The following is a 22,801-nucleotide window of genomic DNA, read 5'->3' as shown; positions in this document are numbered from 1 at the left end:
AGTAGTCAATCATTGAAGGCAGTCAGACAGGAACTTGAACAGGGCAGGAACTTGGAGGCAGGAGCTGCTGCAGAGGCCATGGAGGAGTGCTGCTTACTAGCTTGCTCAGCTTGGACCACCAGCCATGATGGGCTGGGCCATCCCTCCCATCAGTCACTAATTAAGAATATTCCCTAGCAGGGATGGGAGTGGTACACGCCTTTAATCCCAGCACTCAAGAGGCAGAGGCAGTTGGATCTTTGTGAGTTCAAGGGCAGCCTGGTCTGTCTCCCACATACAGAATTACAGATGTTACACACATGTACACTGACATGCCCAGCTGCAGTAAGGCTGTAGTGGATTTTTTGTGTGTGTGTGTGTGTGGATGTTTTGATCCCAACAGACTTGTGTGAGAGTATGTGGTGTTTTTCCACTGGAAACAGACGTGAGAGAACAGGTGATGTTTGTCCCCTGGAAGAGGAACCACCTCTTACTGGGGTGGGGGGTGGTGGCTGATCTTTGTCAACTGATAAACATCCTAGTGCAGACTCTGAGGGGAGATATGTACTGTATATATATATATGAGCCCTAAACAAGAGGCTGGGCTTTTGAGGTCTTGGCATCATTTCCTTTTGTTTGGCTGTTCATCGTTCTCCTTTGAGACTCTATCCTAGAGAGAACCATTCCAGCAAATGCTGCATTTGTTTTGTTGAATCTCTAGTTTGCTGTGTAATAGGTTTTCTGGAATCCTGCCTACTGTGCCAGGAACTCCAGGGAACTGAGTCTAAAAAGGTCTACTTCTCCTGTTCCCATTAACCTGCTTTCTTTCCTATCTAGGGTAGGTGGGTTGGAAGGGAGGTATAAGCGTTAAAGAACCCCAAATAGCCAGGTGGTGGTGGCACATGCCTTTAATCCCAGCACTTGGGAGGCAGAGGCAGGCGGATCGCTGTGAGTTCGAGTCCAGCCTCGTCTACAAAGCGAGTCTAGGACAGTGAAGGCTATACCGAGAGACCCCGTCTAAGGATGGACATGAACTTCTAGTCCTCATGCCTTAGCCTTCTAACTTCTAAGTGTTGGGATGACAAGTGTGTGACACAATGTCTGGGGTGTGTGTGTGTGTGTGTGTGTGTGTGTGTGTGTGTGTTCTTTTCTTGGTTTTTGGTTTTGTTTTTGAGACAGTGTCTTATATAACCAGGCTTTCTGTAGCTCAGGCTGGCTGGTTTACCCTCCCAAGTGCTGCTGGCATCACAGGCTGCACCATATGCAGTGCAGATAATAGATTCCCTTCTAAAATCCAATGAATATTTAATGAGTTAACCACTGTTTGCCAGGCACTGGCCTAGAAGATGATCATTTCGTGTGTGGAATAAAACACACCAAAGCACAGCCCAAAACAGTTACAGAAGCGACGCGGGGACATGAGGTGAGAACCCAGTCCCTTTGACTGGGTGCTGAATTTGGAAGAATGAATCACAGATAATAATCTGGACTCTCTCTCTCTTTTTTTTTTCTTTCTTTTTTGGTTTTTTGAGACAGGGTTTCTCTGTGTAGCCTTGGCTGCTCTGGACTCGCTTTGTAGACTAGGCTGGCCTCGAACTCACAGCGATCCGCCTGCCTCTGCCTCCCAAGTGCTGGGATTAAAGGCGGGCGCCGCCACGTCCAGCCATAATCTGGACTCTCGAAGACAATTAGTGGCATTTCTTGCGTGTGCTCAGTCAACCGCATCCATTTGCCAGCATCTGCTTCAATGTCGTCCGCTTCCAGTCTTCCACGAGAGCTGTTCATATTTGCCTTTGAGGCCGGTTCCTTCACTCACACTGATGCGTTGTCTTTCTTTTGCCTTAAAAGCAGACAAATGCATATAGTTGGACCCAACCCAGAGGCTGGGGTGAGAGATGGCTTTTTCCTACTAGCCTGGGCAACACAGCAAGGCAGCTCCACCTCAGCATAACAGAGCAAAAACAAAACCACGTATCTGGAGGCTGGATGCTGTCATTTTAATACTCTGGAGTTTATGGAGGAGGATGCAATTCAAAGCTACTGGGTATAGAGCATAGATAGATGATACAGAGATAGACAGACTGACAGACAGACAGACAGATGATAGATAGACAGAAAGATAGATAGATAGATAGATACATAGATAGATGAATATTTTTAAAACTACCCAGCACTTGAGAGGCAGAAGTGGATTGCTGTGAGTTTGAGTCCAGCCTGGTCTACAAAATGAGCCCAAGACAGTCAAGGCTATGCAGAGAAACGCTGTCTCGAAAAACAAACAAAACAAAACAAAACGACCAACTCTACCCTGAGATACAATCTAAGCTCTGCCATCTGATTTTTGGGGTTGGTTTTGTTTTGGAGACAGGGTTCTCTGTATAGCCTCAACTGTCCTGGAGTTGCCTCACAGAGACCTGCCTGCCTCTGCCTCCAAAGTGCTGGATTAAAGGTGTATGCCACCATGCCTGAATGTGATTCTGGTTTTTTATTTTCTCTCATTCTTTTGGAAACAGGGACTTCCTGTGAAGGACCTACTGTCTCAAGGTTAGGGCAATCTCTGTGCTGCAGCCCCCACCCCAGTACTGGGACTATGGGTATTTGCTGCTGCTACAATCCAATTTATTCTAAAAATTTTTATGCTTTTTAGCAAACTTTTTCAACAAATGCAGAATATTATTTAGGGATGTTTAGCATAAAGACCATACTATGTGCAAATTCACTTAAATAGAGAGCTTGTCTTTAAATCCAAAAATTGGTCCAGTTTCTTCAGAATGCTAAGTCACCAATGGTTAGAAAAACATCTGGGATGTTATTTGCACAAATGCTTTCAATTTCTCCAGTATAATGAATACCACACTTACTTTTTCCCTCTTATTTTTGAAAGAAGACATAAACCGTTAACATTTTCCAATATTTCTCTTGGCCTCTTTTTCTTTTCTTTTTTCTCTTTCTGTCTTTTTGTTTGTTTTGTTTTTCGAGACAGGATTTCTCTGTGTACCCTTGGCTGTCCTGGACTCGCTTTGTAGACCAGGCTGGCCTTGAACTCACAGCGATCCGCCTGCCTCTGCCTCCAGAGTACTGGGACTTTCTGTCTTTTTTTGAGACAGGGGTTCTCTGTGTAACCTTGGCTGTCCTGGACTTGTAGATCAGGCTGACTTCGAACTCACAGAGATCTGCCTGCCTTTGCCTCCCTGAGGGATGGGGTTAAAGTGTGCCACCACGCCATGCCCAGCTTCTCTTGGTCCTCTTATGGAAGCAAGATTTCCTTTTTCTTTTTCTTTTTTCTTTTTTTTTTTTTGGTTTTTCCGAGACAGAGTTTCTCTGTGTAGCCTTGCCTGTCCTGGACTCACTTTGTAGACCAGGCTGGCCTCGAACTCACAGCAATCCGCCTGCCTCTGCCTCCCAAATGCTGGGATTAAAGGCGTGCGCCACCACGCCCGGCCTAAGATTTTCGTAATAAAACCTCTACTAAGAGCAGAGCCAGGGGGCTGGAGAGATGGCTCAGAGGTTAAGAGCACTGACTGTTCTTCCAGAAGTCCTGAGTTCAATTCCAGCAACCACACGGTGGCTCAAAAACCATCTCTATTGGGATCTGATGCTCTCTTCTGGCCTGTAGGTGTATATGTGGGTAGAGCAATGTATACATAATAATAAATAAATAAATCTTAAAAACAAAACAAAACAAAACCTCAGTTTGAAAAAAAAAGAAAAAAGAGCAGAGCCAGGCATGGTGGAGCATGCCATTAATCCCAGCACTTGGGAGGCAGAGGCAGGCTGATTGCTGTGAGTTCAAGGCCAGTCCGGTCTACAAAGCGAGTCCAGGACAGTCAAAGCTATACAGAGAAACCCTGTCTTGAAAAAAAAAAAACACTTGGGAGGATCACTGTGAGTTCGAGGCCAGCCTGGTCTACAAAGCGAGTCCAGGGCAGCCAAGGCTACACAGAGAGACCCTGTCTTAAAAAAAAAAAAAACCAAAAACAACAACAACAACAATAACAATAACAAGGAACACCCACCCCCCATCCCCCACCCCACCCCCGCAAAAAAAAAAAGCCGGACATGGTGGCACACGCCTTTAATCCCAGCACTCGGGAGGCAGAGGCGAGTTCAAGGCCAGCTTGGTCTACAAAGCAAGTTTAGGACAGCCAAGGCTACACTGAGAAACCCTGTCTCAAAAAAACCAAAAAAAATAAAAAAATAAAAAAAAAATAAAGGAGCAGCACATGTGTTCAGAACATCACAAATACATTTGAGTCAATTCAGTTAATTGGCGTGTCAAAGAAGTAGGCTGTTAATTTCATGTGCGTGTGTGAGGGGGTGCTCATGTTCTCATGCCAGAGCCCAGCCGTGGAGGTCACAGGACAGTTTTGGGATCTTGCTGCTCACCTTGCTGACGCAGACTCCCTTATTTCTGTTGTTGCTGCTACACCGTCCAGGGGAGCCGACTTCATTCTCCATGTCCGCTTTCCCCACAGGAGTAACGGGATTACGGATGCTTGCCGCCAAATCCAGATGTTTGCATGGGTTCAGGGAGCTTCTGTATGGGAGTATTTCACCTACTGTCAGGGTTTCTATTGCTGTGAAGAGACACCATGACCACAGCAACTCTTATAAAGGCAAACATTTGACTGCAGCTGGCTTACAGTTTCAGAGCTTTAGTTCGTTATCATCATGTCGAGAAGCATGGTGGCCTGCAGGCAGACATGGTGCAGGAGAGGGAGCTGAGAGAGTTCTACATCTCTATTTGCAGGCAGCAGGAAGAGAGAGTGAGTCAGTGGGTCTGGCTTGAGCATCTGAACCGTCAAAGCCCGTTCCCTGTTACACACTTCCTCCAACAAGGCCACACCTCCCTATGAGCGTAGAGGGCCATGTTCTTTTCTTTCTTTCTTTCTTTCTTTCTATCCCCCACCCCCACCCCAGACAGGGTTTCTCTGTGTAACAGCCCTGGCTGTCCTGAACTCTCTTTGTAGACCAGGCTGTCCTCAAACTCACACCCCCACACTCTGTGGTGCCATTTTCATTCAAAACACCCCACCCAAGAGCCATCTCACTGACCCTGAAGTCTTTGTTTTGTTTTGTTTTGTTTGACCTTTGAGGCAGGGTCTCATATGCCTCCGCCTGGCCTCCTCCCACTGTGTAGCTGAGGCTGACCTTGAATTCCTGATTGTCCTGCCTGCTCTCCCACCCTCTCCCCAGTTCTGGGAACAAAGGTAAGAGGAACCGTGCTTCTATAAAGAAGTGGTTTTTCCTTTTCTGGGATGTGATGTTCATGTGGGTGTGCACCCACTCGTGTGGCCAGAGGCTGATAACAGGGACGTCATTGATAGCTCTACATTTTTGGTTTTGCTTTGTTTGTTTTTCAAGACAGGGTTTCTCTGCCATCGCCTTGGCTGTCTTGTACTTGCTTTGTAGACCAGGCTGGCCCTGAACTCACATTGATCCACCTGCCTCTGCCTCCCGAGTGCTGAGATTAAAAAGGTGTGTCCCTCCAGCACACAGTGTTTCTAATTTGTTGTTGTTTTTGTTATAGGTTTTGTTTTTGTTTTGAGACAGGGTTTCTCTGTGTAATAGGCCTGGCTGTCCTGGTACTGTCTTTGTAGACCAGGCTGTTTCAAAGTTTTTGAAACAGGATCTCTCAATTCATCAAACTGTCTGGCCAATGCGCTATCATATATCCACCTGCAGTGCCCCTCCTCCTACTGCTACCTCACTCCCTAGTCTCCTTTCCTAGCGCTGCTCACAGGCAGGATCTGCTCTGCCTTCCCTTTACAGGGGTGCTGGGCACCGAACTCAGGTGCTCATGCTTGTGCAGCTGGCACTTTACTGACCCATCCCCACCCCCTCCCCGCCAAATGCTCCTTTCAAAACAAAAGCAACCCAGCACGTGGGAAGCAGAGGCAGGTGGAGGATGTCTGAGTTCAAGGCTAAGCCTTGCCTGTATAGCAAGATCCAGGACAGCCAGGGCTACGTAATGGGACCCTGTCTCCAAACAAACAACAACATTTGGATAAAAACCAAACCTAAAGCTTGTTGGATAAATCTAATAGGCCTCTGTGGTGTTATTTGGGAGCTAGGGCAGGTAGCAGAAAAAGTCTTTACTTATACAATTCAACGCTTACTTTTTTTTCAATCACATTATTTCTGTGGCCGGGCCTTTAATCCCAGCACTTGGGAGGCAGAGGCAGGTGGATTGCTGTGAGTTGGAGGCCAGCCTGGTCTACAAAGTGAGTCCAAGACAGCCAAGGCTACACAGAGAAACTCTGTCTCAAAAAACAAAAACAAAAACAAAACAAACAAACAAAAACACTATTTCTGTGGGCTGCTTATGTTCCTACTTGAAGGTTCTGACTTTGGAAATGCTTCCATAGAGATCTCATGACTGCTCCCTTGGCTCCTGCATAAACAACTCCTTGTTAATAAGACTTACCTTATTACAAGGTACACTTTGCCTCTTATCCCTCTGTGTTCTTCACTCAAGCACTTTTTTTTAAGACTTATTTATTTATTTATTATGTATACAATGCTCTGCCTGCAGGCCAGAGGAGGGCACCGGAACTCCTTATAGATGGTTGTGAGCCACCAGATGATTGTTGGGAATTGAATTCAGGACCTCTGGAAGAGCAGCCAGTGCTCTTAACCTCTGAGCCATCTCTCCAGCCTCAGCACTTATTTTCCCCCCCCCTTAGGGAAAGATACAGGGAGTTGGACCCAGAGCAGTGAGCGCCGCACTCTTCCACTGAGCTACTCCTCCAGCCCACCGCTGGTGTTTCATTTCCTTGTTCTGTTGGTTTGTGGCCTCCTCCCACTCCCTGCTAGTAAGAAAGAGATCCTTGTAGTTTTATGCAGTGGTGTATGTATTCAAAGCACCAAAATGGCCAGGCATGATGGATGCATAAAAATTATAAACAATGCCTTGGTTTTTAGAGGAATTGGAGAAGGCTTGGGGTTTAAGAACATTGGTTGCCACTCAGGAGGCAGAGGCAGGTGGATCGCTGTGAGTTCAAGGCCAGCCTGGTCGACAAAGGGAGTCCAAGACAGCCATGGCTACACAGAGGAATCCTGTCTCGAAAAACCAACCAACCAACCAACCAACCAAACGAGCATGGGTTCTTTTCCAGAGGTCTTAGGCTTGAGCCCCATGGTGGCTAACAGGAACCTTCTACCTCTAGTTCCAGGGCATCTGATACCAATCTTCTGTCCTCCATGGCACGAGGCACACAAGTAGTACACACACATACATGCAGACAAAACCCAGGGCACACATAAAATAAAAAACATTTAGCAATGTGGAGGTTATGCAATTTTGATCTGGGGATGACCATTTGCACTCAGACAGGACAAACCATTGTTGTTTCTCCTGAATCATCTTTTATTTATAGATGTATTCCTATTATATTGCTATTAAAGATTTATTCCTTAACTTCAGGACTTCTGAAGTGCAGGAAAACATTTCACAACTAACTAGGTTTTGCCTCAAAGGGGAAAAGCTATTACAGCAGGTAGGAGTGCCGACTGCTGCCAGAAATCCTTGGAAGGACTTTATAACCAAATCTCTAAAGAGTCATCGATCTTGATCAGGAAAAGGTTATGACTGGTATAGTTTTAAATTCCCTCCTCTGGCTGATATGGCCTGAAAAGTTGTCTTTTTTTTTTTTTGGTTTTTCGAGACAGGGTCTCTCTGTGTTAGCCTTGGCTGTCCTGGACTCACTTTGTAGACCAGGCTGGCCTCAAACTCACAACAGCGATCCGCCCGCCTCTGCCTCCCGAGTGCTGGGCTGAAAAGTTGTCTTTTCCTAGAAAAATGAGAAACTTAAGTATTTCTAAAGTTCAAAAGCACACATTTCACCAAATGGAACTAAGAATCCAAACATGTAAGCTAAAGGAAACAGCATTTCTGCTCGGTAGGGCTGTCTTAAGACGCTGGGCAGAAGCTGGGTGAGGTGGCGCATGCCTATAATCCCAGCACTCGGGAAGCAGAGGCAGGTGGATCGATGGGAGTTCGAGGCCAGCCTGGTCTACAGGACAGCTAAGGCTACACAGGGAAACCCTGTCTCGAAAAACCAACCAACCAAGCCTGTAATCCCAGCACTCAAGGAGGCAGAGGTGGGTGGAGCTTCTTGAATTCTAGGCCAACCTGGTCTACAAAATTGTGTCCAGGGCAGCTACGGCTTTTCTCGGAAACAAAAACAAAACAAAACAAAACAACAACAAAAAACACCTGGGTAGAAGGGGTGCAGAGATGGCTCAGTGGTTAAGAGCTCTTCCTCCCCTTGCTCAAGAGTGGTTTCAAACTGCCAACTCCATCCTGCAAGGACACTTACACATCACACATCAATTTCAAAACCGACAGAACCCCTGTCTCGAAAAACAAAAAACAAAAACAACAACAAACAACAACAACAATAAAAACCGACAGAACAACAAAACCTTGGGCATTTTCTAGAGACCTAAGTTTTGAGTTCAGGTTTATATTCAGCCACAAAGCTGAGTCGTGGGCCAGCCTGGGATACATGAGTCTGGCTCAAAACAAAAAAATTAGACTTCATATTTACTCAGACCCTCTTCATCTGTACAAGGAAGTGCTGCGCCCTCATCCTCTGAATGTCAACCCATCAGTTAGTAGTCTATTTTGTTTGCCATAATAGTCTAGTTTCCCAGTACAGGATTTTAATGATTTCCCAGGGCTTGTTACACAGAGAAACACTGTCTCGAAAAAACAAATATTTTAATGATTTTATTTGATTACAGGCAAAAAGAAAACAGAGTGATAAGTTTGTTTCGGATTTATCTAATCGTAAAGATACAGTATACAATTTTATAACTCTACCCAGTCCACCTAATCATAAAACAAAATTTGAAATCTAAAAGCCTCTCCTATATTTCTCTCATCTGGAAGTCATCAAAATGCTCATGAGGCCCCTCAACAATGTTTTTGACCTTTTTATCCTGTCATCATAAGCTTTACCCGACTATTACAGAAAAGATAGGCAATCGCCATAATTATAGTGAGAAAAAAAAAAGATGCCCACTGTAACTTAGACGCAAATAGATGAGTCAGAAGGGCTGGTTCCTTTACGGTACCAGGCTGTTGTGAAGAAAAACCATGTAAACCGTTAAAAGAAAAAGTTGCACAAAAAGCTGAGACAAATTTAGCAGCACGCGTTATTTCAAACTTCCTGGCTTTATTATACAGAGCCACACTGTACACACTAAGGTTCACATTTAAATATTCCCTAAGTATCCGGACAATTGGCTTTTCAGAACGTGAAAGGCCGATGCCAGGCACGTATTTTACTGTCCGTTTTTTAATAAACTCATAAGGCTTTTGAAAATAAGTTAAGTGGAAGTTGATGTTGACAGACAGAAGAAAGGCATCACAATATATTTATTGTTCAAGCTTCTGGGTCAGAGAGAATGGGCCAGGAAAAGCCTTGTGCAGGAGGGCCAGCCAATGGAAGCCAAGCTCTCAAAGCTCCTCCACCTCGTGGGCTGCACGAACCCCGCCTCCCGGCGCTGGGTTACTTTTGAGTTTCAGCACCTTTGTTAGTTTCCCTACTGTGCAGAAAGCACTCGCGGCTCTGGACCTGCACTACACTGGGTTAGCATAGATTCAGGATGCCGAGCGAGGCCCGCCCATGGCCCCTTTCCCACAGCGGAGGCCCAAGGCTCCCCACGCAGGACGTCATCCTCGCACAGGCACACACCCCACTTCCAATGGGCTCTGGGATCCTGCACGCCTCGAGGCTGCTGCGTCTCACTGTTCACACGCCGCGTGAAAGGCGGCGGCCGAGCTCTAGGGTCCCCACGACTCCAGGCGAAGAACAAAGGGGCCGGGGCCGCGCACGCCGCCAGCCACGCCCCGTCGCGAGCCGCGGGGCCGCGCACAGCGCCCCTCCCCCCCCCCGCGGGGCCCGGGCCGCGTGAAATGGCGGCCGGGCTACAAAATGGCAGCCGGGTGGGCACCGGAGTGGAGGCCCGAGATACCCCGTCAGATCCGAACGCGGGGATTCCTTCCCACGGAGGGAAGGAACGGGCAGCCACCGTTCCTTCCCACGGCGTCCACGCGCACCGGAGCCGCAAGGGAAGGCACTCGCGCGCACATCATGTCTCCGTTAGCTCCGGGGCACCCGAGTGAAGACTGACATGTCAAAAGCCGTGATTTGACCACGGGGTTCGGGGCGTCCACCGCCACGCGGAGTCCTATCGTACTGAGCCCCGCGCCCGGCGGCTCCGCCATTCCGCGTTCCCTAGCATTCCCCATGTCCCTTCCATCAGTGCTGCTGTCCCCATGCTTTCCTCCTTGGATGGGCGTGTGCCGGCGACCTTGGGCCCTGCCTAGGCCGGTGGCTGTGTACTTTGGATTTGTCGCCGTCTTCTCCCAAGAAAGCTCGCTCTTCCCATCCCCCAGGTGCCCTTTGGTATCCGTCTCTCCATAAACTTCTCAGGGTAACTCAGCCAAAAGCCACAAGCTTCGCGGCCTTCCCCATCCTGACACCCGCGCCCCACCCCCCAACCAACCAGCAGCGCATGCGCCCGGAGTCGGGCAGAGACCGTGGGGCGCGCCCGTGAGACTGTGAGAGTGACACGTGCGCGCGCGGGCCTTGCGTGGGCGGTTCTCTCTCACAATGGGCAGGTCCCCCCCCTCCCTCCACCAACGTTTCCCTCCGCGAGTCGCGCAAGCGCATTCGGGCAACCTCGTGTTCCTTTGAGAGATGGGGTGCGGGGGGGTGGTGGTGGAGGGGGGAAATGGGAGGCCTTTCCGCGCGCGTGCGCAGCTCGGCCGTGTGCGGTTTTCCAATGCGCTGCTGGCGGCCTCTTTGATGAGAAGAGCATTTGAGGACCTCCCTTGTCCTCCTTTTCTCAATTCCCAGTCTCGGGGACGGTCTCCTCCGAGGGGTTACCGATCGCCTACTGGAGGAAGGCTAAACAAAGCCGACCGACCCTCTCCCGCGCCATGTTTGATAGGTTCCCGACTGGACTCGGTGACCCTGGTGGCCGGTGGCTTGCGTGATCGGGCTTTGCCGGGCGCTGCTGGTTGTCGCCGCTCGCGAAGCCCAGGCGAAGGTGCCCTTGTCGACCTTGTGTGTAGGCGGAGGTCACCGACGCTCGGGTTCCGTCTGCAGTGGGGTCTCGCCGCGGTAACCATAGTGACCGCATTGGCACTTCTTTTTAAGTTGTCAGGGCTGTGGGTTCGTATGGGGGCGGGGAAAGATTAGGAAACCCAAAACCCCACTTGTCATGGAATCCACGTGCATCCAGCGCCGAGTTGGAAGAGCAGCTGGAGAAATTGCCCCTCCCGATTAGTGGCCTGGGATGGAGTATGAACCGGGGAGAGTTCGTGAAGAAAGCACTCAGGCTGTGACAGCCCTACATCGGGGAGTCCCCACCCTTCCTTTGGACTTGGGGCTCCCCCGGGTGTGGGGTGGAGGTGGCGAAGCGGCCTGCAGGTGTGTGAGCGCTGTTGACCTCAGTGAGGTCAGTTGACATGGTTCTGGGCGGAGCCGGATCTGCCTTCCTGGTGGGAACCATGAGCTGGTGACTGGTTCCTGCAAGAACCAGCGAGGAAAAAGCCAGGCTAGAGGAGGCAGAATTTTAGCAAAGCTGTAATACTCGAGTGGCAAAGAACGCCGGGTCATACGTTCTGTAAATTCGGAGAATTTTCTGTGAACGGAAATTATGTTAATAGGGTCTTTCACACCACCCTTGCCCCAGTAGGGAAAATAAAGCAAATACTGAGTTTTTCTAAGTGTTGTAAAACCTTATTTTCTTATTTTTTGAGACTGGGTTTCACTGTGTAGCTTTGGCTGTCCTAGACTCACTCTGTAAACCAGGCTAGCCTCGAATTCACAAGAGATCTGTCTGTGTCTGCCTCCGGACTGATGGGACTAACGGCATGCGCCACCGAGCCCTGCATGTTTTCTTTTTTAAACGTATTTTGAAAAAAAAAATGAAATTCATCTAGGCTCCTCAAAGAAAGCTATCTTGAGGCATCCTCCCTTTTAAGTCAAAGTATTTTCCAAATATAAGTTAGATGCCTCCCAGAAATTTTGAGGCATGAAAAAAAAATCTGAATATTTTGTATCAAAATACAGAGGTTTGGCGGGGCAGTGGTGGCGCATTCCTTTAATCTCAGCACTCGGGAGCCAGAGGCAGGCAGATCTCTGTGAGTTCGAAGCCAGCTGGTCTACACAGGGAGTCCAAGGCAGCCAGGGCTACACAGAAAAACCCTATCTCGACAAGCAAATAAAATACAGATATTTGAGCCGGGCGTGGTAGCGCATGCCTTTAATCCCAGCACTTGGGAGGCAGAGGCAGGCGGATCATTGTGAGTTCAAGGCCAGCCTGGTCTACAAAGCGAGTCCAGGACAGCCAAGGTTACACAGAGATACCCTGTCTCGAAAAACCAAAAACTAAACTAAACTAAACAAAACAAAAACAACAGATAGTTGGATGCTTAGTGGATATGAGTGTCTTGCTTTGCAAGCAAGAGCACCCTGGTAAAAGAAGACACAAAGGGTTGTACATACTTGAATGCAACCGGAATACATTGCACACTCTTCCCACCCCACCCCCTGAGATTGTGTTTTACAGAACCCTTGCTGGCCTTCAACTTGTTATGTACTGAGAGGCTGATGTTAAATAGTGTTAAATAGCAAATGTTGGATTCAAGTGGCAGCAGTTCAAAGTATTTTTTTTAAATATATTTATTTTAAAATTATTTAATTGGTGTTTTGACTGTATGTCTGTCTGTATGTGGGTGTCAAGTCTGCTAGAACAGGAGTTCCAGACCCTTGTGAGCTGCCATGTGGGTGCTGGGAATTGAACCTGGGTCCTCTGGAAGAGCAGCCCACCCTCCCACCTCCTCACCCGTGCCCCCTCCCTTTTTCAAGGTAAATTCTTACTCTGTATCGAGCCCCAGTCTGGCCTGAAACTCCTGATCCCCTGCTTAGTGGTGGGGATTACAACATGAGCCACTATCCCCAGTTTAAAAACACACTTAGGTGGGGGCAGTGGTGTTGCCTACCTTTTAATCCAGCTCTCTGGAGGGACAGGTAGGCTTATCTCTGAATTTGAGGCCAACCTAGTCTGCAGATCAAATGTCAGGATAGCCAGAGCAACACAGAGAAACCCTGTTTGGAAAAACCAAAATACACACAGAGTAAATATATGAATTCTTGTTTGTTTGCATCCTTTAGACAACTAGAACCAGTTTTTATTTTTGTTTTTGTTTTTGTTTTTCCAAGATACAGTTTCTTTGTGTAGCTTTGGCTATGCTGGACTTGATTTGTAGACCAGGCTGGCCTCAAACTCACAGAGATCTGCCTTCCTCTGCCTCCACCAGCGCTGGGATTACAGGCATGGACTACTCTTCCTGGCTTTATAACCAGCTTTCTAAAAAAGGAACAATAAAGCTGAAAAACTTTAAAACTGGGGGCAAGAGCAGTGGTGCACAGCTGTAATCCCAGCACTTGGGCCAGAGGCGTTCTATGAGTTCAAGGCCAGCCTGGCCTTTATAGCAAGCCCTGGACAGCCAAGGCTATACAGAGAAACCCTGTTTTGGAAAAAAAAACAAAAAAACAACTCGAAAACTGTGGGAACTTCAACGTATACTATATAAGCACCTAACCATCTTTTATTGGGTATTTGATTTCTAATATTCCATATAGTACACTTGGTTAATCTCTAAATTAGTTATAAGCCCAAATCTGCATTACTTGTATTCTGCTTGCTTCCTGACAGTTTAGAAGTACAATTTCAAAAAAATAAGTAAAAGTTAGAATTTCCCAGATCTAGTGTACTTGGATACTGTGTATCATTTATGGCAAAGAGTTTCCTTATTCTTTGTTTTTGTTTTCTGTTGGCTTTTCCAGACAGGGTTTCTCTGTGTAGCCCTGGATGTCCTTGAACTCACTGTGTAGACCAAGCTGGCCTTAAACTCAGAGATCTGCCTGCCTTGGCCTCCTGAGTGCATGCCCCACCACCGTCTGCTTCCTTATTGTGTTTTGTTATGTTTATGTGTAGATGAAGACTATACTTGTTTTTTGTTTTATTAATTTTTTTCCCCCGGGACAGGGTTTCTCTGTGTAGTCCTGGCTGTCCCTGATTCGCTTTGTAGACCAGGCTGGCCTGGAACTCACAGAGATCCACCTGCCTCTGCCTCTGCCTCCTGAGTGCTGGGGTTAAAGGTGTGGACCACCACCGCCCAGCTCAAATACTTTCAACTGTTTGTTTTTTGGAAGAAAAGCCAACTCTGACTATAACATGCTATTCTGAAATTGTTATTGTCCCATTTTCATGTTCTTAGGACTTGGGTCATTTTAGAGCTAGTTAACATTTTTTATATGATGGCTTTGAGAAGAAATGCATATATTTTAAGAACATGTCATCCTGAAAAAAGCTTAATCGTAATAGCTTGGGATTCAATTTGTAACTGTATCTGGTGACTATTCTGTCCTTCTGCCTAATATGTTAATTTATCCAGTCTAGTAATGAGGTTAATGTTCAAAGCCTGAGCTCGAGGCTCAGAAGCTTTCCCCAGCTCAGTTTCCACTACGCATGACTGAACTCTTGGAGCATGTCTAGCATGCTAAATACAGCAGCTTTTCACAGTGTGAAAACAGGAATTGATTAAAAGCAAATCTATTTTAACTCCCCTTAGCAAATGGCGCTACTTTAATGTCACCTTTCTGAATTCTCTTTAATATTCAAATGAGATGCACTTCATCTTTTTTCACAGTTAAATCACAACCTACATTTCTGTGGTTTGCAGTGATAGGGATGGGTCTGGTGTGTCATAGAGACAGGCTCTACCGTGAAGGTGGAGTCAGGACCTGGAAACCTTTATTCTTATACCACAAACATCAAGTACTGAGATTCTTGTTTTCAGTTTGGTTTGGTTTGGTTTTTTGAGACAGGGCTTCTCTGTGTAGCCTTGGCTGTCCTGGACTCCTTTTGTAGACCAGGCTGTCCTCGAACTCACAACAATTCGCCTGCCTCTACCTCCTAAGTGCTGGGATTAAAGGTGTGCGCCACCATGCCTAGCCCTATTTCATTATTTTTTGAGACAGGGTTTTACTATCTTATCTTGGCTGTTGTTGAACTCTGTGTAGCCTGGCTTCCAACTCACAGCGATCCACCTGCCTCTGCCTCCCGAGTGCTTGATTAAAGGGGCATGCATACCACCATAACTGAACATTACTAAGAAATTTTTAAAGTTTTATTTTATAATTTTTAAAATATATTTTTTGAGACAGGGTCTCTCTATGTAGCCCTAGTTATTAGTGGAACTCACTCTACAGACCAGGCTGCCCTTGAATTTACAGAGCTCCCTCTGCCTCTGCCTCCTGAGTGCTCAGATTGAAGGTGTGCACCACCATGCCCATGTCTAGTTCTTCCTAATTATGTCTGCGTGTGTGTTTTTTGTGTGGATTTGTGCAGGAGAGTGCAGACGCCCTTAGAGGCCAGAGGCCTGAGATACCTGGGGAGCCAGAGTCCCAGGTGCTGAGAATCTAACTCAGAGTTCTGGAAAAACAGTAATCACCCTTCACTGCTGAGTCATCTCTCTAGCCTTGACCTAGGATTATTTTTAAAACATCAGAAAATTGGAGTAGATTGTCCTCCCTTTGGTTCCTCTTTGTTTTGTTCTTCCTGTCTATGGAAACTTACAAAGATACAAGTTCATGAAGAAATCCCGCTTAAGTATTTTGTAACATAGAAACAGCAAACAGTGTCACCAGTGTTTCCTGATGTGTGGCCAGCAGAAAGTGCAAAGAATTGAGAACAGAGAAGAAACAGTAGGCTTGGGCTACACAAAACTTACTTGCTTGTCCCGCCCCCCCCCCCATTGTTATGAACAGCTTTTACACTGGAAAAGGCCAGGAATCAGGAAAAAAGCAAGCCAGGCATGACCGAATCCACATAGCTTCGTATTTTGTTCCTTCATTTATTTTTTGGGGGTGTGTATGTGTCACTTGCACTCACGTGGAGTCAGAGGACAAGGGGATTGGTTCTCTCCTTCCCCCACGTGAGGTTTGGGGCCTGGTGGCAAGCCACCTTTACCTGCTGAGTTTTTTTAAAAATTAATTTATTCATATTACATCTCAATGTTATCCCATCCCTTGTGTCCTCCCGCTTTTACCCTATTCCCCTCCCCTCCTGCTGAGTTATTTTAATGGATCCCTCTGCTCACATTTTTTCCTATTTTTGTTGTTGTAGTTTGTTTTTGTTATGTTTTGTTTTGTTTTTTTGAGACAGGGTGTCACTACATAGCTCTGACTGTCCTGGAATTCACAAAGACAGTCCTGGCTCTGCCTCTCGAGTGCTGGGATTAAAGGCCTGTGTCACCACTACCGGGGAAACAGTACAACTATAATAAACCCTCCAGCTAATCTAGGAGAAAGACATTTAGTAAATATCTAGTTTTGCAGGGGTGGGGGCTGAGGCAAGAAGATTGCCTGGGCTATATAGTGAGATCCAGTCTCAAAAAAATAAAATAAGAACAAGAAAAGAAAAGAAAGAGAGATGGGCGTGGTGGTGCACTCTTTGATCCCAGCACTTGGAGGCAGAGGCAGCTGGATCTCTGGAAGGGTGGGGCCAGTCTAGTCTCAGTCCTTGAGAATGATGTCTCTCTTGCAAAGGATATGGGTTTGGCTGCTATGATGGCTCATAACCATCCCTAATTCCACTCCAGTTTCAGTGGCTCCCTCTTCTGAACTTCATAGGCACCAGACATACAGTCAAGTAAACCTCCTCCCCCACATATATACACACACACACACACACACATATATGTATGTATGCATGTACATATTGACCTCTTTATATCTTTTTTGTTTTGTTTTGTTTTGTTTTTTTGAGACAGGGTTTCTCTGTAGCCCTGGCTGTGTTGGAACTTGCTCTGTTCATCAAGCTGTCCATAAATATATATATATACACACACACACATACATATATGCCTCCCTGAGTGCTGTGATTATAGGCATGCTCCACCACACCAGGTTCCTTTTTTTTTTTTCCCTTTTCTTTTTTTTCAAGATAGCGTTTCTCCGTTCAGCCACGGCTGTCCTGTACTCATTTTGTAGACCAGGATGGCCTCAAACTCACAGAGATCTGCCTGCCTTTGGTGTGCACCACCAATCATGGGCGGGGGGAAGGGAAGGTTTTATACTCTTGTTGAGACAAGGTCTCATGTATCTCGGCCTGGCCTGGAACTCCCTGTGTAGCAGAGGCTAACCTTCACTTCTGATCCTTCTGCCTCCTCCTCTTTAGTACTCCAGTGGAGACTGAGAGTAGACAAACACCATAGGTCTAGTTTATGGCGGGGATCAAATCCTTCCAAGCATCCTAAGTACTCTTATCCACTGAGCTCTGTGTACCAGCCTTCTGTTTTAGTTTTAAGACAGGAACACTTTGCAGCTTAGGCTGGCTTTGAATTCATGATCTTGCCATCACCTGTAAAGTGTTAGCATCACAGATGTGTACTTGCACACCTGGCTCACATCTGTACTTTAGGATATTGGTATTTGTTTGAGCTTTGTGACTGTCCTAAGATTATTTTGGGTGATCAAACTGGCTGATGTCAAGTATGTTAAGTCGAGTATAGAATGCGTGTTAAACCAATACAAGGAAGGTTAATGTGTCTTAGATTCAGCCATCAAGAAACCTAGGCTAATCCCAGCACTCGGGAGGCAGAGGCGGGCGGATCGCTGTGAGTTCTAGGCCAGCCTGGTCTACAAAGTGAGTCCAGGACAGCCAAGGCTAACACAGAGAGACCCTGTCTCGAAAAACCAAAAAAACAAACAAACAAAGAAAAACAACTTAGGCTATGTGGCCGACTAATAGAACAAATAGAAAGGAAAACAACCTAGCACATTCATCCTTTATGGAACAAAAGATACAATTATGTGCAAGTGACCTCAGATATTATTGCTACTGTTTATGATTTTTCTAATTCAAAATACTGCCTGTTCAGTTGGTGCAGCAGTATGGTGACAAAGCTCTGTAGTCTCAATACTGGGAGGTGGGGTACAGAATTAAAAGTCCTAAGATTATTTCAGGTGAGCTATGTGACACCTTTTTTTCAAAACACAAACGACCGATCTGAAAGACTAAACAAGCAAAAACAAAGCAAAACAACACCAAGAGGTGGGGATTCAGTGATACAGAGCCCTTGTTAGATGTGGGCAGGGTCCTTAGTTAGAACCCTGTCTGTATCCTGTGCACTTTGTAGTACTTAAGAGCACTATGAGATAAAATGTTTAGGCTGTACCTAAAGCACAGTTTATTTTTGTGTATGAAAAATAAGTGTTAGTTGCTGACGGTTTTAATGATCTAGATTAATTTTTTTCTGTGACTCTACACTTGCCTTTTGAGGTTTTAGCTTTCTGCAAGCTGGCTTTATACGAAAGGTCAATTGCAACTTTCAAAAGTCTGGAGGTGTAATCCTCCTTGCTTAAAAAACAAGCTATGCCAAACCCTCCGAGGGGAACAGTATGAAACGCCTGTATCATTTCAGCTCTGATTCTCGTGTACCGTAACGATGAGCAAAGACATCTTGCAAAAGGTTTCGCAAGCGCCTATATAAAAAGTTACTTAATGTTACAAGCCAATGATTCTTGGGAGGGATGGGTTTCTGCAATGCTGGTCCCTTGCCTGGGCGGTGAAAAGGGCGGCCGGGATCCGACCACTTTCCCAAGCAGGCGGGGATCTAGGCGTCCGGAAACGGTCAGGGGCGGGCCGTAGGGCGGACAGGCATGGGGACTTTGGCCTTTAGAAACCGCTTGGCCTCGAAACTACCGGGTTCTCTTGTGTTTCCTCCTACAGCAACGCTTCACCACGGGGAGGGGAAGCAGCCCCAACTTCCCCGGACTCCTCTGGCGGCCAGCCTCCTCCTCCGCGTCGCGCAGGCGCACTAAGCTGACTGCGCGGGCGCCGCTTCCCGGCTCCGCATTCCTCCCCCTTCGGGGCTCCGCGCGCCTGCGCGCCAGCTGGGAGGAACTCGGCGTCGGGGCGGGAGGACGCGCGCGCGCCCGCGGCCAGGGGGCGGCGGCCAGGAGGCGGGAGGCGGGCCGCGCGCGCCGGTGGGAAGCGCCCGGCAGCCACAGCGCCGGCTCCGTCGTAGTCGCGGCTGCCCGGGTCTCGCTCGCCCCTCCTCCCGCTCCCCCGCCCGCCGCCGCCCGCGCGCATGCGCCGCCGGAGCGCGAGGGTCGGCTTCGGGTGTGTGGTGGCGGCAGAGCGGAGCTGCGAGGCCCGAGAGTCAGAACCTGGGGGAGAGGGATGGTCTCTGCACCGGAGGGAGCCGGAGGAGCCGCCGCCGCTGCCGACGCCACCGCCGCAGCCGCCGCCGCCGCCGCCCCGGCGCCCGCCTCCCTGCGCTGACGGCCGCGTACGAAGCCGGCGAGGGGGAGCCAGCCACCGCGGTCGCCGGCACACCGCCCAGCATGGTCCGGGAAACCAGGCACCTCTGGGTGGGAAATTTACCGGAGAACGTGCGGGAAGAGAAGATCATCGAACATTTCAAACGGTGAGTGACACGAGGCCCGGGGCCGCTCTGGCACCCTGGCCGCCTCTCCGGCCCGTTGTTGCCCACCGGCGGAGCGGCGACGCGCGGCTGGCTCCGGCGCTCTGGGCGGGCGGCTGCTGTGCGGCCACCGAGGGACTCGGATGGGCGAGTGCCGCCGAGCTTCGTCTTTGCGCGCCGCCTCGCAGCCCAGCGCGGCCGGCCGGAGCCCCGAGCCGCCCGCAGAGCCTGGGTTGTGCGGACGCCGCAGCCGCGCCAGGCAACGTGCGGCACCGGGAGGTGGCAGGCGCCCGGAGCAGGGACTGCTCTCCGAAGATCCGTGCAGCCGCAGATGCTCCTGCTGTCTGCGCGCCTGGGTGGAGCGGGCTGCCTCAGGCTTGGCGGCGGCTACACGGACTGTCGGTGTCCTGGGGCTTGGAGGGAAGGGAAGCAGCGCGGACGCCAAGGTGCCGCGGATGCATTCCCGCGCCGCGCCGGTGACCGAGCGGTTTTTTTTTTTTTTTACAGTAGCTCCTCCACCCCCCGAATTCGTTAACGAAGTAGCAAAAAAGTGCAACTATTTTGCGATTATGTGTTACTTTTCGGTTTCTCTAAATACTTTTTGCTTGTGAAAGATAAAAATAAATGTTGCTTTTCATACGTGCTTGTAGCATTTAGCGCTTATTTGCTTCCAGAAATGCGTGTCCCGTAACTGGTAGAGGCCTCAGCATGCAATCCCACTTTCAGTGAAGATTTATTCATACTTTCACACATTGAGAAAGAACATGGGAAATCTGCGAGCGCCTATGGAAATTAGTTTCTCCTGATATCCAGTGCCCTGGAAGGTTCCAGTTTGGCCGTACTTGAATTCCCACTATCCAGTGGGTGAAGGGAATGAAATTAGGGGCACGACCGCATTAGAGAGTCATCCTGGAAAAATGGGTTGTGTCGTTCGACTTGGTGCCTCCTTGGTGAGGCCTGGGTAGCGTGAGCACCTTTCTTTCTCTCTGATGGAGGGCCATTGATTCTGTTGGCCGTTGCTGTTACCGGGGTATTAAATCTTCGCCTCTGGGGCGCGCGTGTGCGCGTGCCCGCGTGTGAAAAGGAGCTGGGCATAGTGAAGCCATTCATAACCTGCCAGGATGTCCTCCGCGGGCCTGGGGGAGGTGCGCGCTGCCCGGGACTCCTCCGGGTGTTTACTACATATTACGTTGTGCTTGAGACACGGGAGAGGGGGGAGGTCCGGAGACGCAGTTGGCCCCGGTGCCCCGGGATGAAGGGGGCTGCAGCAGCTGGAGCACGAACAGATGGAAACTTTCTCTGCTGGTGCTGCTCCACCCCTCAGGGTCCCTAACCTCTAGGAGCATAACCTCAGTGTTGGGGAGAAAGCACTTAGCGGGTTTTTGGAGTGGGAACCCTCGGCGATGTGTTATTCCCTTTTAATCACCTGGTGGCTCTTCCGTGGGTCTCTTCATGGGAAATTGATAAGCACCGACGTGCAAACACGTGCACTGCCGCATTCGCTCTGCTTCTGTGTTAAGATGGTCAGACTTGACATTTCACATTCTGCAGAATTCAGAGACACTGCCTCAGACCTGGAGTTTGACACCCCCCACCCCACCCTACCCCCGGTTGCAAGATGAGGGAGGAGGAGAGCAGCGAGCATGTGGTCCGGGACAGTGCTGGGAGGCTTGGAAGCGTGGTGCCGCGGTCCGGCTGGTGTGAATGACTCTCTAAGATGGCGGCCAGGACCCACTTTATGTGGGAATCGGCGGAGCCGCTCAGAATGCAGGGGAGGGAGGGAGGAGGCGCGCTGGAGGGGTGTCTGGAGAGCCGGGGGAGCGCGGCGCTAGCAGAAGGCTCGCTGGCGCGTTGCTGACTGACCCTGCATTTACAGCAAGCAGGCTTTTACCTGTTGTAGAGCAAAAAAGCAGATGCTCTTGGTAAAAAGCAGGTTATTTGAAACCTCTGCAGACTCTTGTCCCCGCAACTCCTCTGTGGTAAAGGTGACAGTTCTCACTTTCAAAAGAATGGATTTTATTTGGGCAGTACACCTTTAATGGGCGCAGAGCATGAGGAGGTAACAGTAATCTCCCCTTCAACCCTTGACCCTGGAATTCCCAGTTCTCATGCCCCCGCCCCTACCCCATCACCAAACAGGTACTCTCTGTTTCCGGTTTCTTGCTTATCTTTCTGCCTACAAGAAATATTCTTGCCGACCCCAGCTGCGGAGCTAAGTTGACCACCCTTTATCCAGATAGTGGAATGTGTTTTGTTAAAATATGTGGTCACTACTGGGAAGGGAAACAATTTGAACCACGTAAACGAAAGGGATGAAAAGGCACTAAAATTGTAAGAAAACTTAGTGGCATTCAACCTCTGGGCCTTGTAGACCCCAGAATGATAAAAACTGCGAGATGCCTGTATTAAACCGAACCCGAGTGCCTGTTTCTACCCTTTTCCCTTGTTGATTACAACATTAACTAATAACAGTTTTACAGGATTAAGAGGTGTACACTGGGAATACATTACATAAAACGCTTCAGAGATGAATGTTCTTTTACAGTGGTTAGGCGTTTGCAGTAGATATCTGGATTAAAAGGACAACAAAAATCATGGAGTCTAAATCAGACAGAGGTTGAGGCAGAAATAAAGGTCTCCCCTCCCAGGTTGTATTTTGATCAGCGCTTTCAGTGTACAGTAGATTGAGGGAAGGCCCAACCCCTAGAACAGAATTATTTTTAAAAATTGTCTTTACCTTCTTGCATACAATAAATCTATTGTGCTCATTCTCTTTGCAGCTTTCCATATGCTGAATTAGGAAAATTAAATGACTTGTTTCTGAATAGGGCTTTAGTTAAGAAAGATTCATTACAGGGCCACAATGGAGGAAGCCCTTTCCTTTGTACATTAGCGGAGTTGAAGGGCTGGAGGGAGGAATCGCACAATCGGCTGCTGACTTGTACAGAGAGGTGTGTGTGTGCAGAGGCGGCTCCTTGAATTAGAATGAACAAATGAATAGAATCCCTTAAAGACCTAAACATTCTTTTTGCCTTATTTTCAGGTTTAAGTAAATCACATATTAGGTTTTTCCTGTCCACCCACCACTGTTAATAGACAGGGTGAATATTATGTAGTAGTTGACTAGCGTGGTTCTCCTTTAAAAATTTTGTCAAAGGATGAAACTGATTTAAAAGAATTTTTTTTTCCTGAGGCAGAGTTTCTTTGAAAAAATTTTTTTTTAAATTTTGAAATATTTTAGTACAGTGGTTTTCCTGTTAAAAGCTGTTACATATACCCAGATATCCATTTGGCCCCCAAATC

The 22,801-nt window shown here is 48.2% G+C and overlaps 1 protein-coding gene and 1 long non-coding RNA gene across 5 annotated transcripts in view; one reads left to right on the top strand and one right to left on the bottom strand.

Annotated features, from left to right (window-relative positions):
* Positions 1-8,698: 8,698 nt before the first annotated feature.
* On the bottom strand, positions 8,699-13,111 carry LOC311600149. The gene is made up of 2 exons (XR_014780162.1): positions 13,004-13,111; positions 8,699-11,640 (listed from the first exon to the last, which is right to left on the bottom strand). It is a non-coding gene; the product is annotated as an uncharacterized lncRNA (long non-coding RNA).
* A 6,082-nt stretch (positions 13,112-19,193) lies between these two features.
* The window catches only part of SPEN (spen family transcriptional repressor), a 67,295-nt gene continuing 63,687 nt past the window's right edge, over positions 19,194-22,801 (top strand). For 2 of the 4 annotated variants that reach the window (XM_084786435.1, XM_084786436.1), the window contains exon 1: positions 19,194-19,501. In XM_084786435.1, coding sequence (XP_084642561.1) covers positions 19,419-19,501 — 83 coding nt within the window. In that variant the 5' untranslated portion in view covers positions 19,194-19,418. The remainder of the gene's footprint in view (positions 19,502-22,801) is intronic. The other 2 variants (XM_084786434.1, XM_084786433.1) reach the window with 1 other exon arrangement.

The sequence above is a fragment of the Acomys minous genome (assembly GCF_964271855.1).
Source record: "Acomys minous genome assembly, chromosome: 6".
NCBI lineage: Eukaryota > Metazoa > Chordata > Mammalia > Rodentia > Muridae > Acomys > Acomys minous.
Note: the sequence above shows the minus strand (reverse complement) of the source record. Positions and strands in the feature narration are given on the sequence as shown.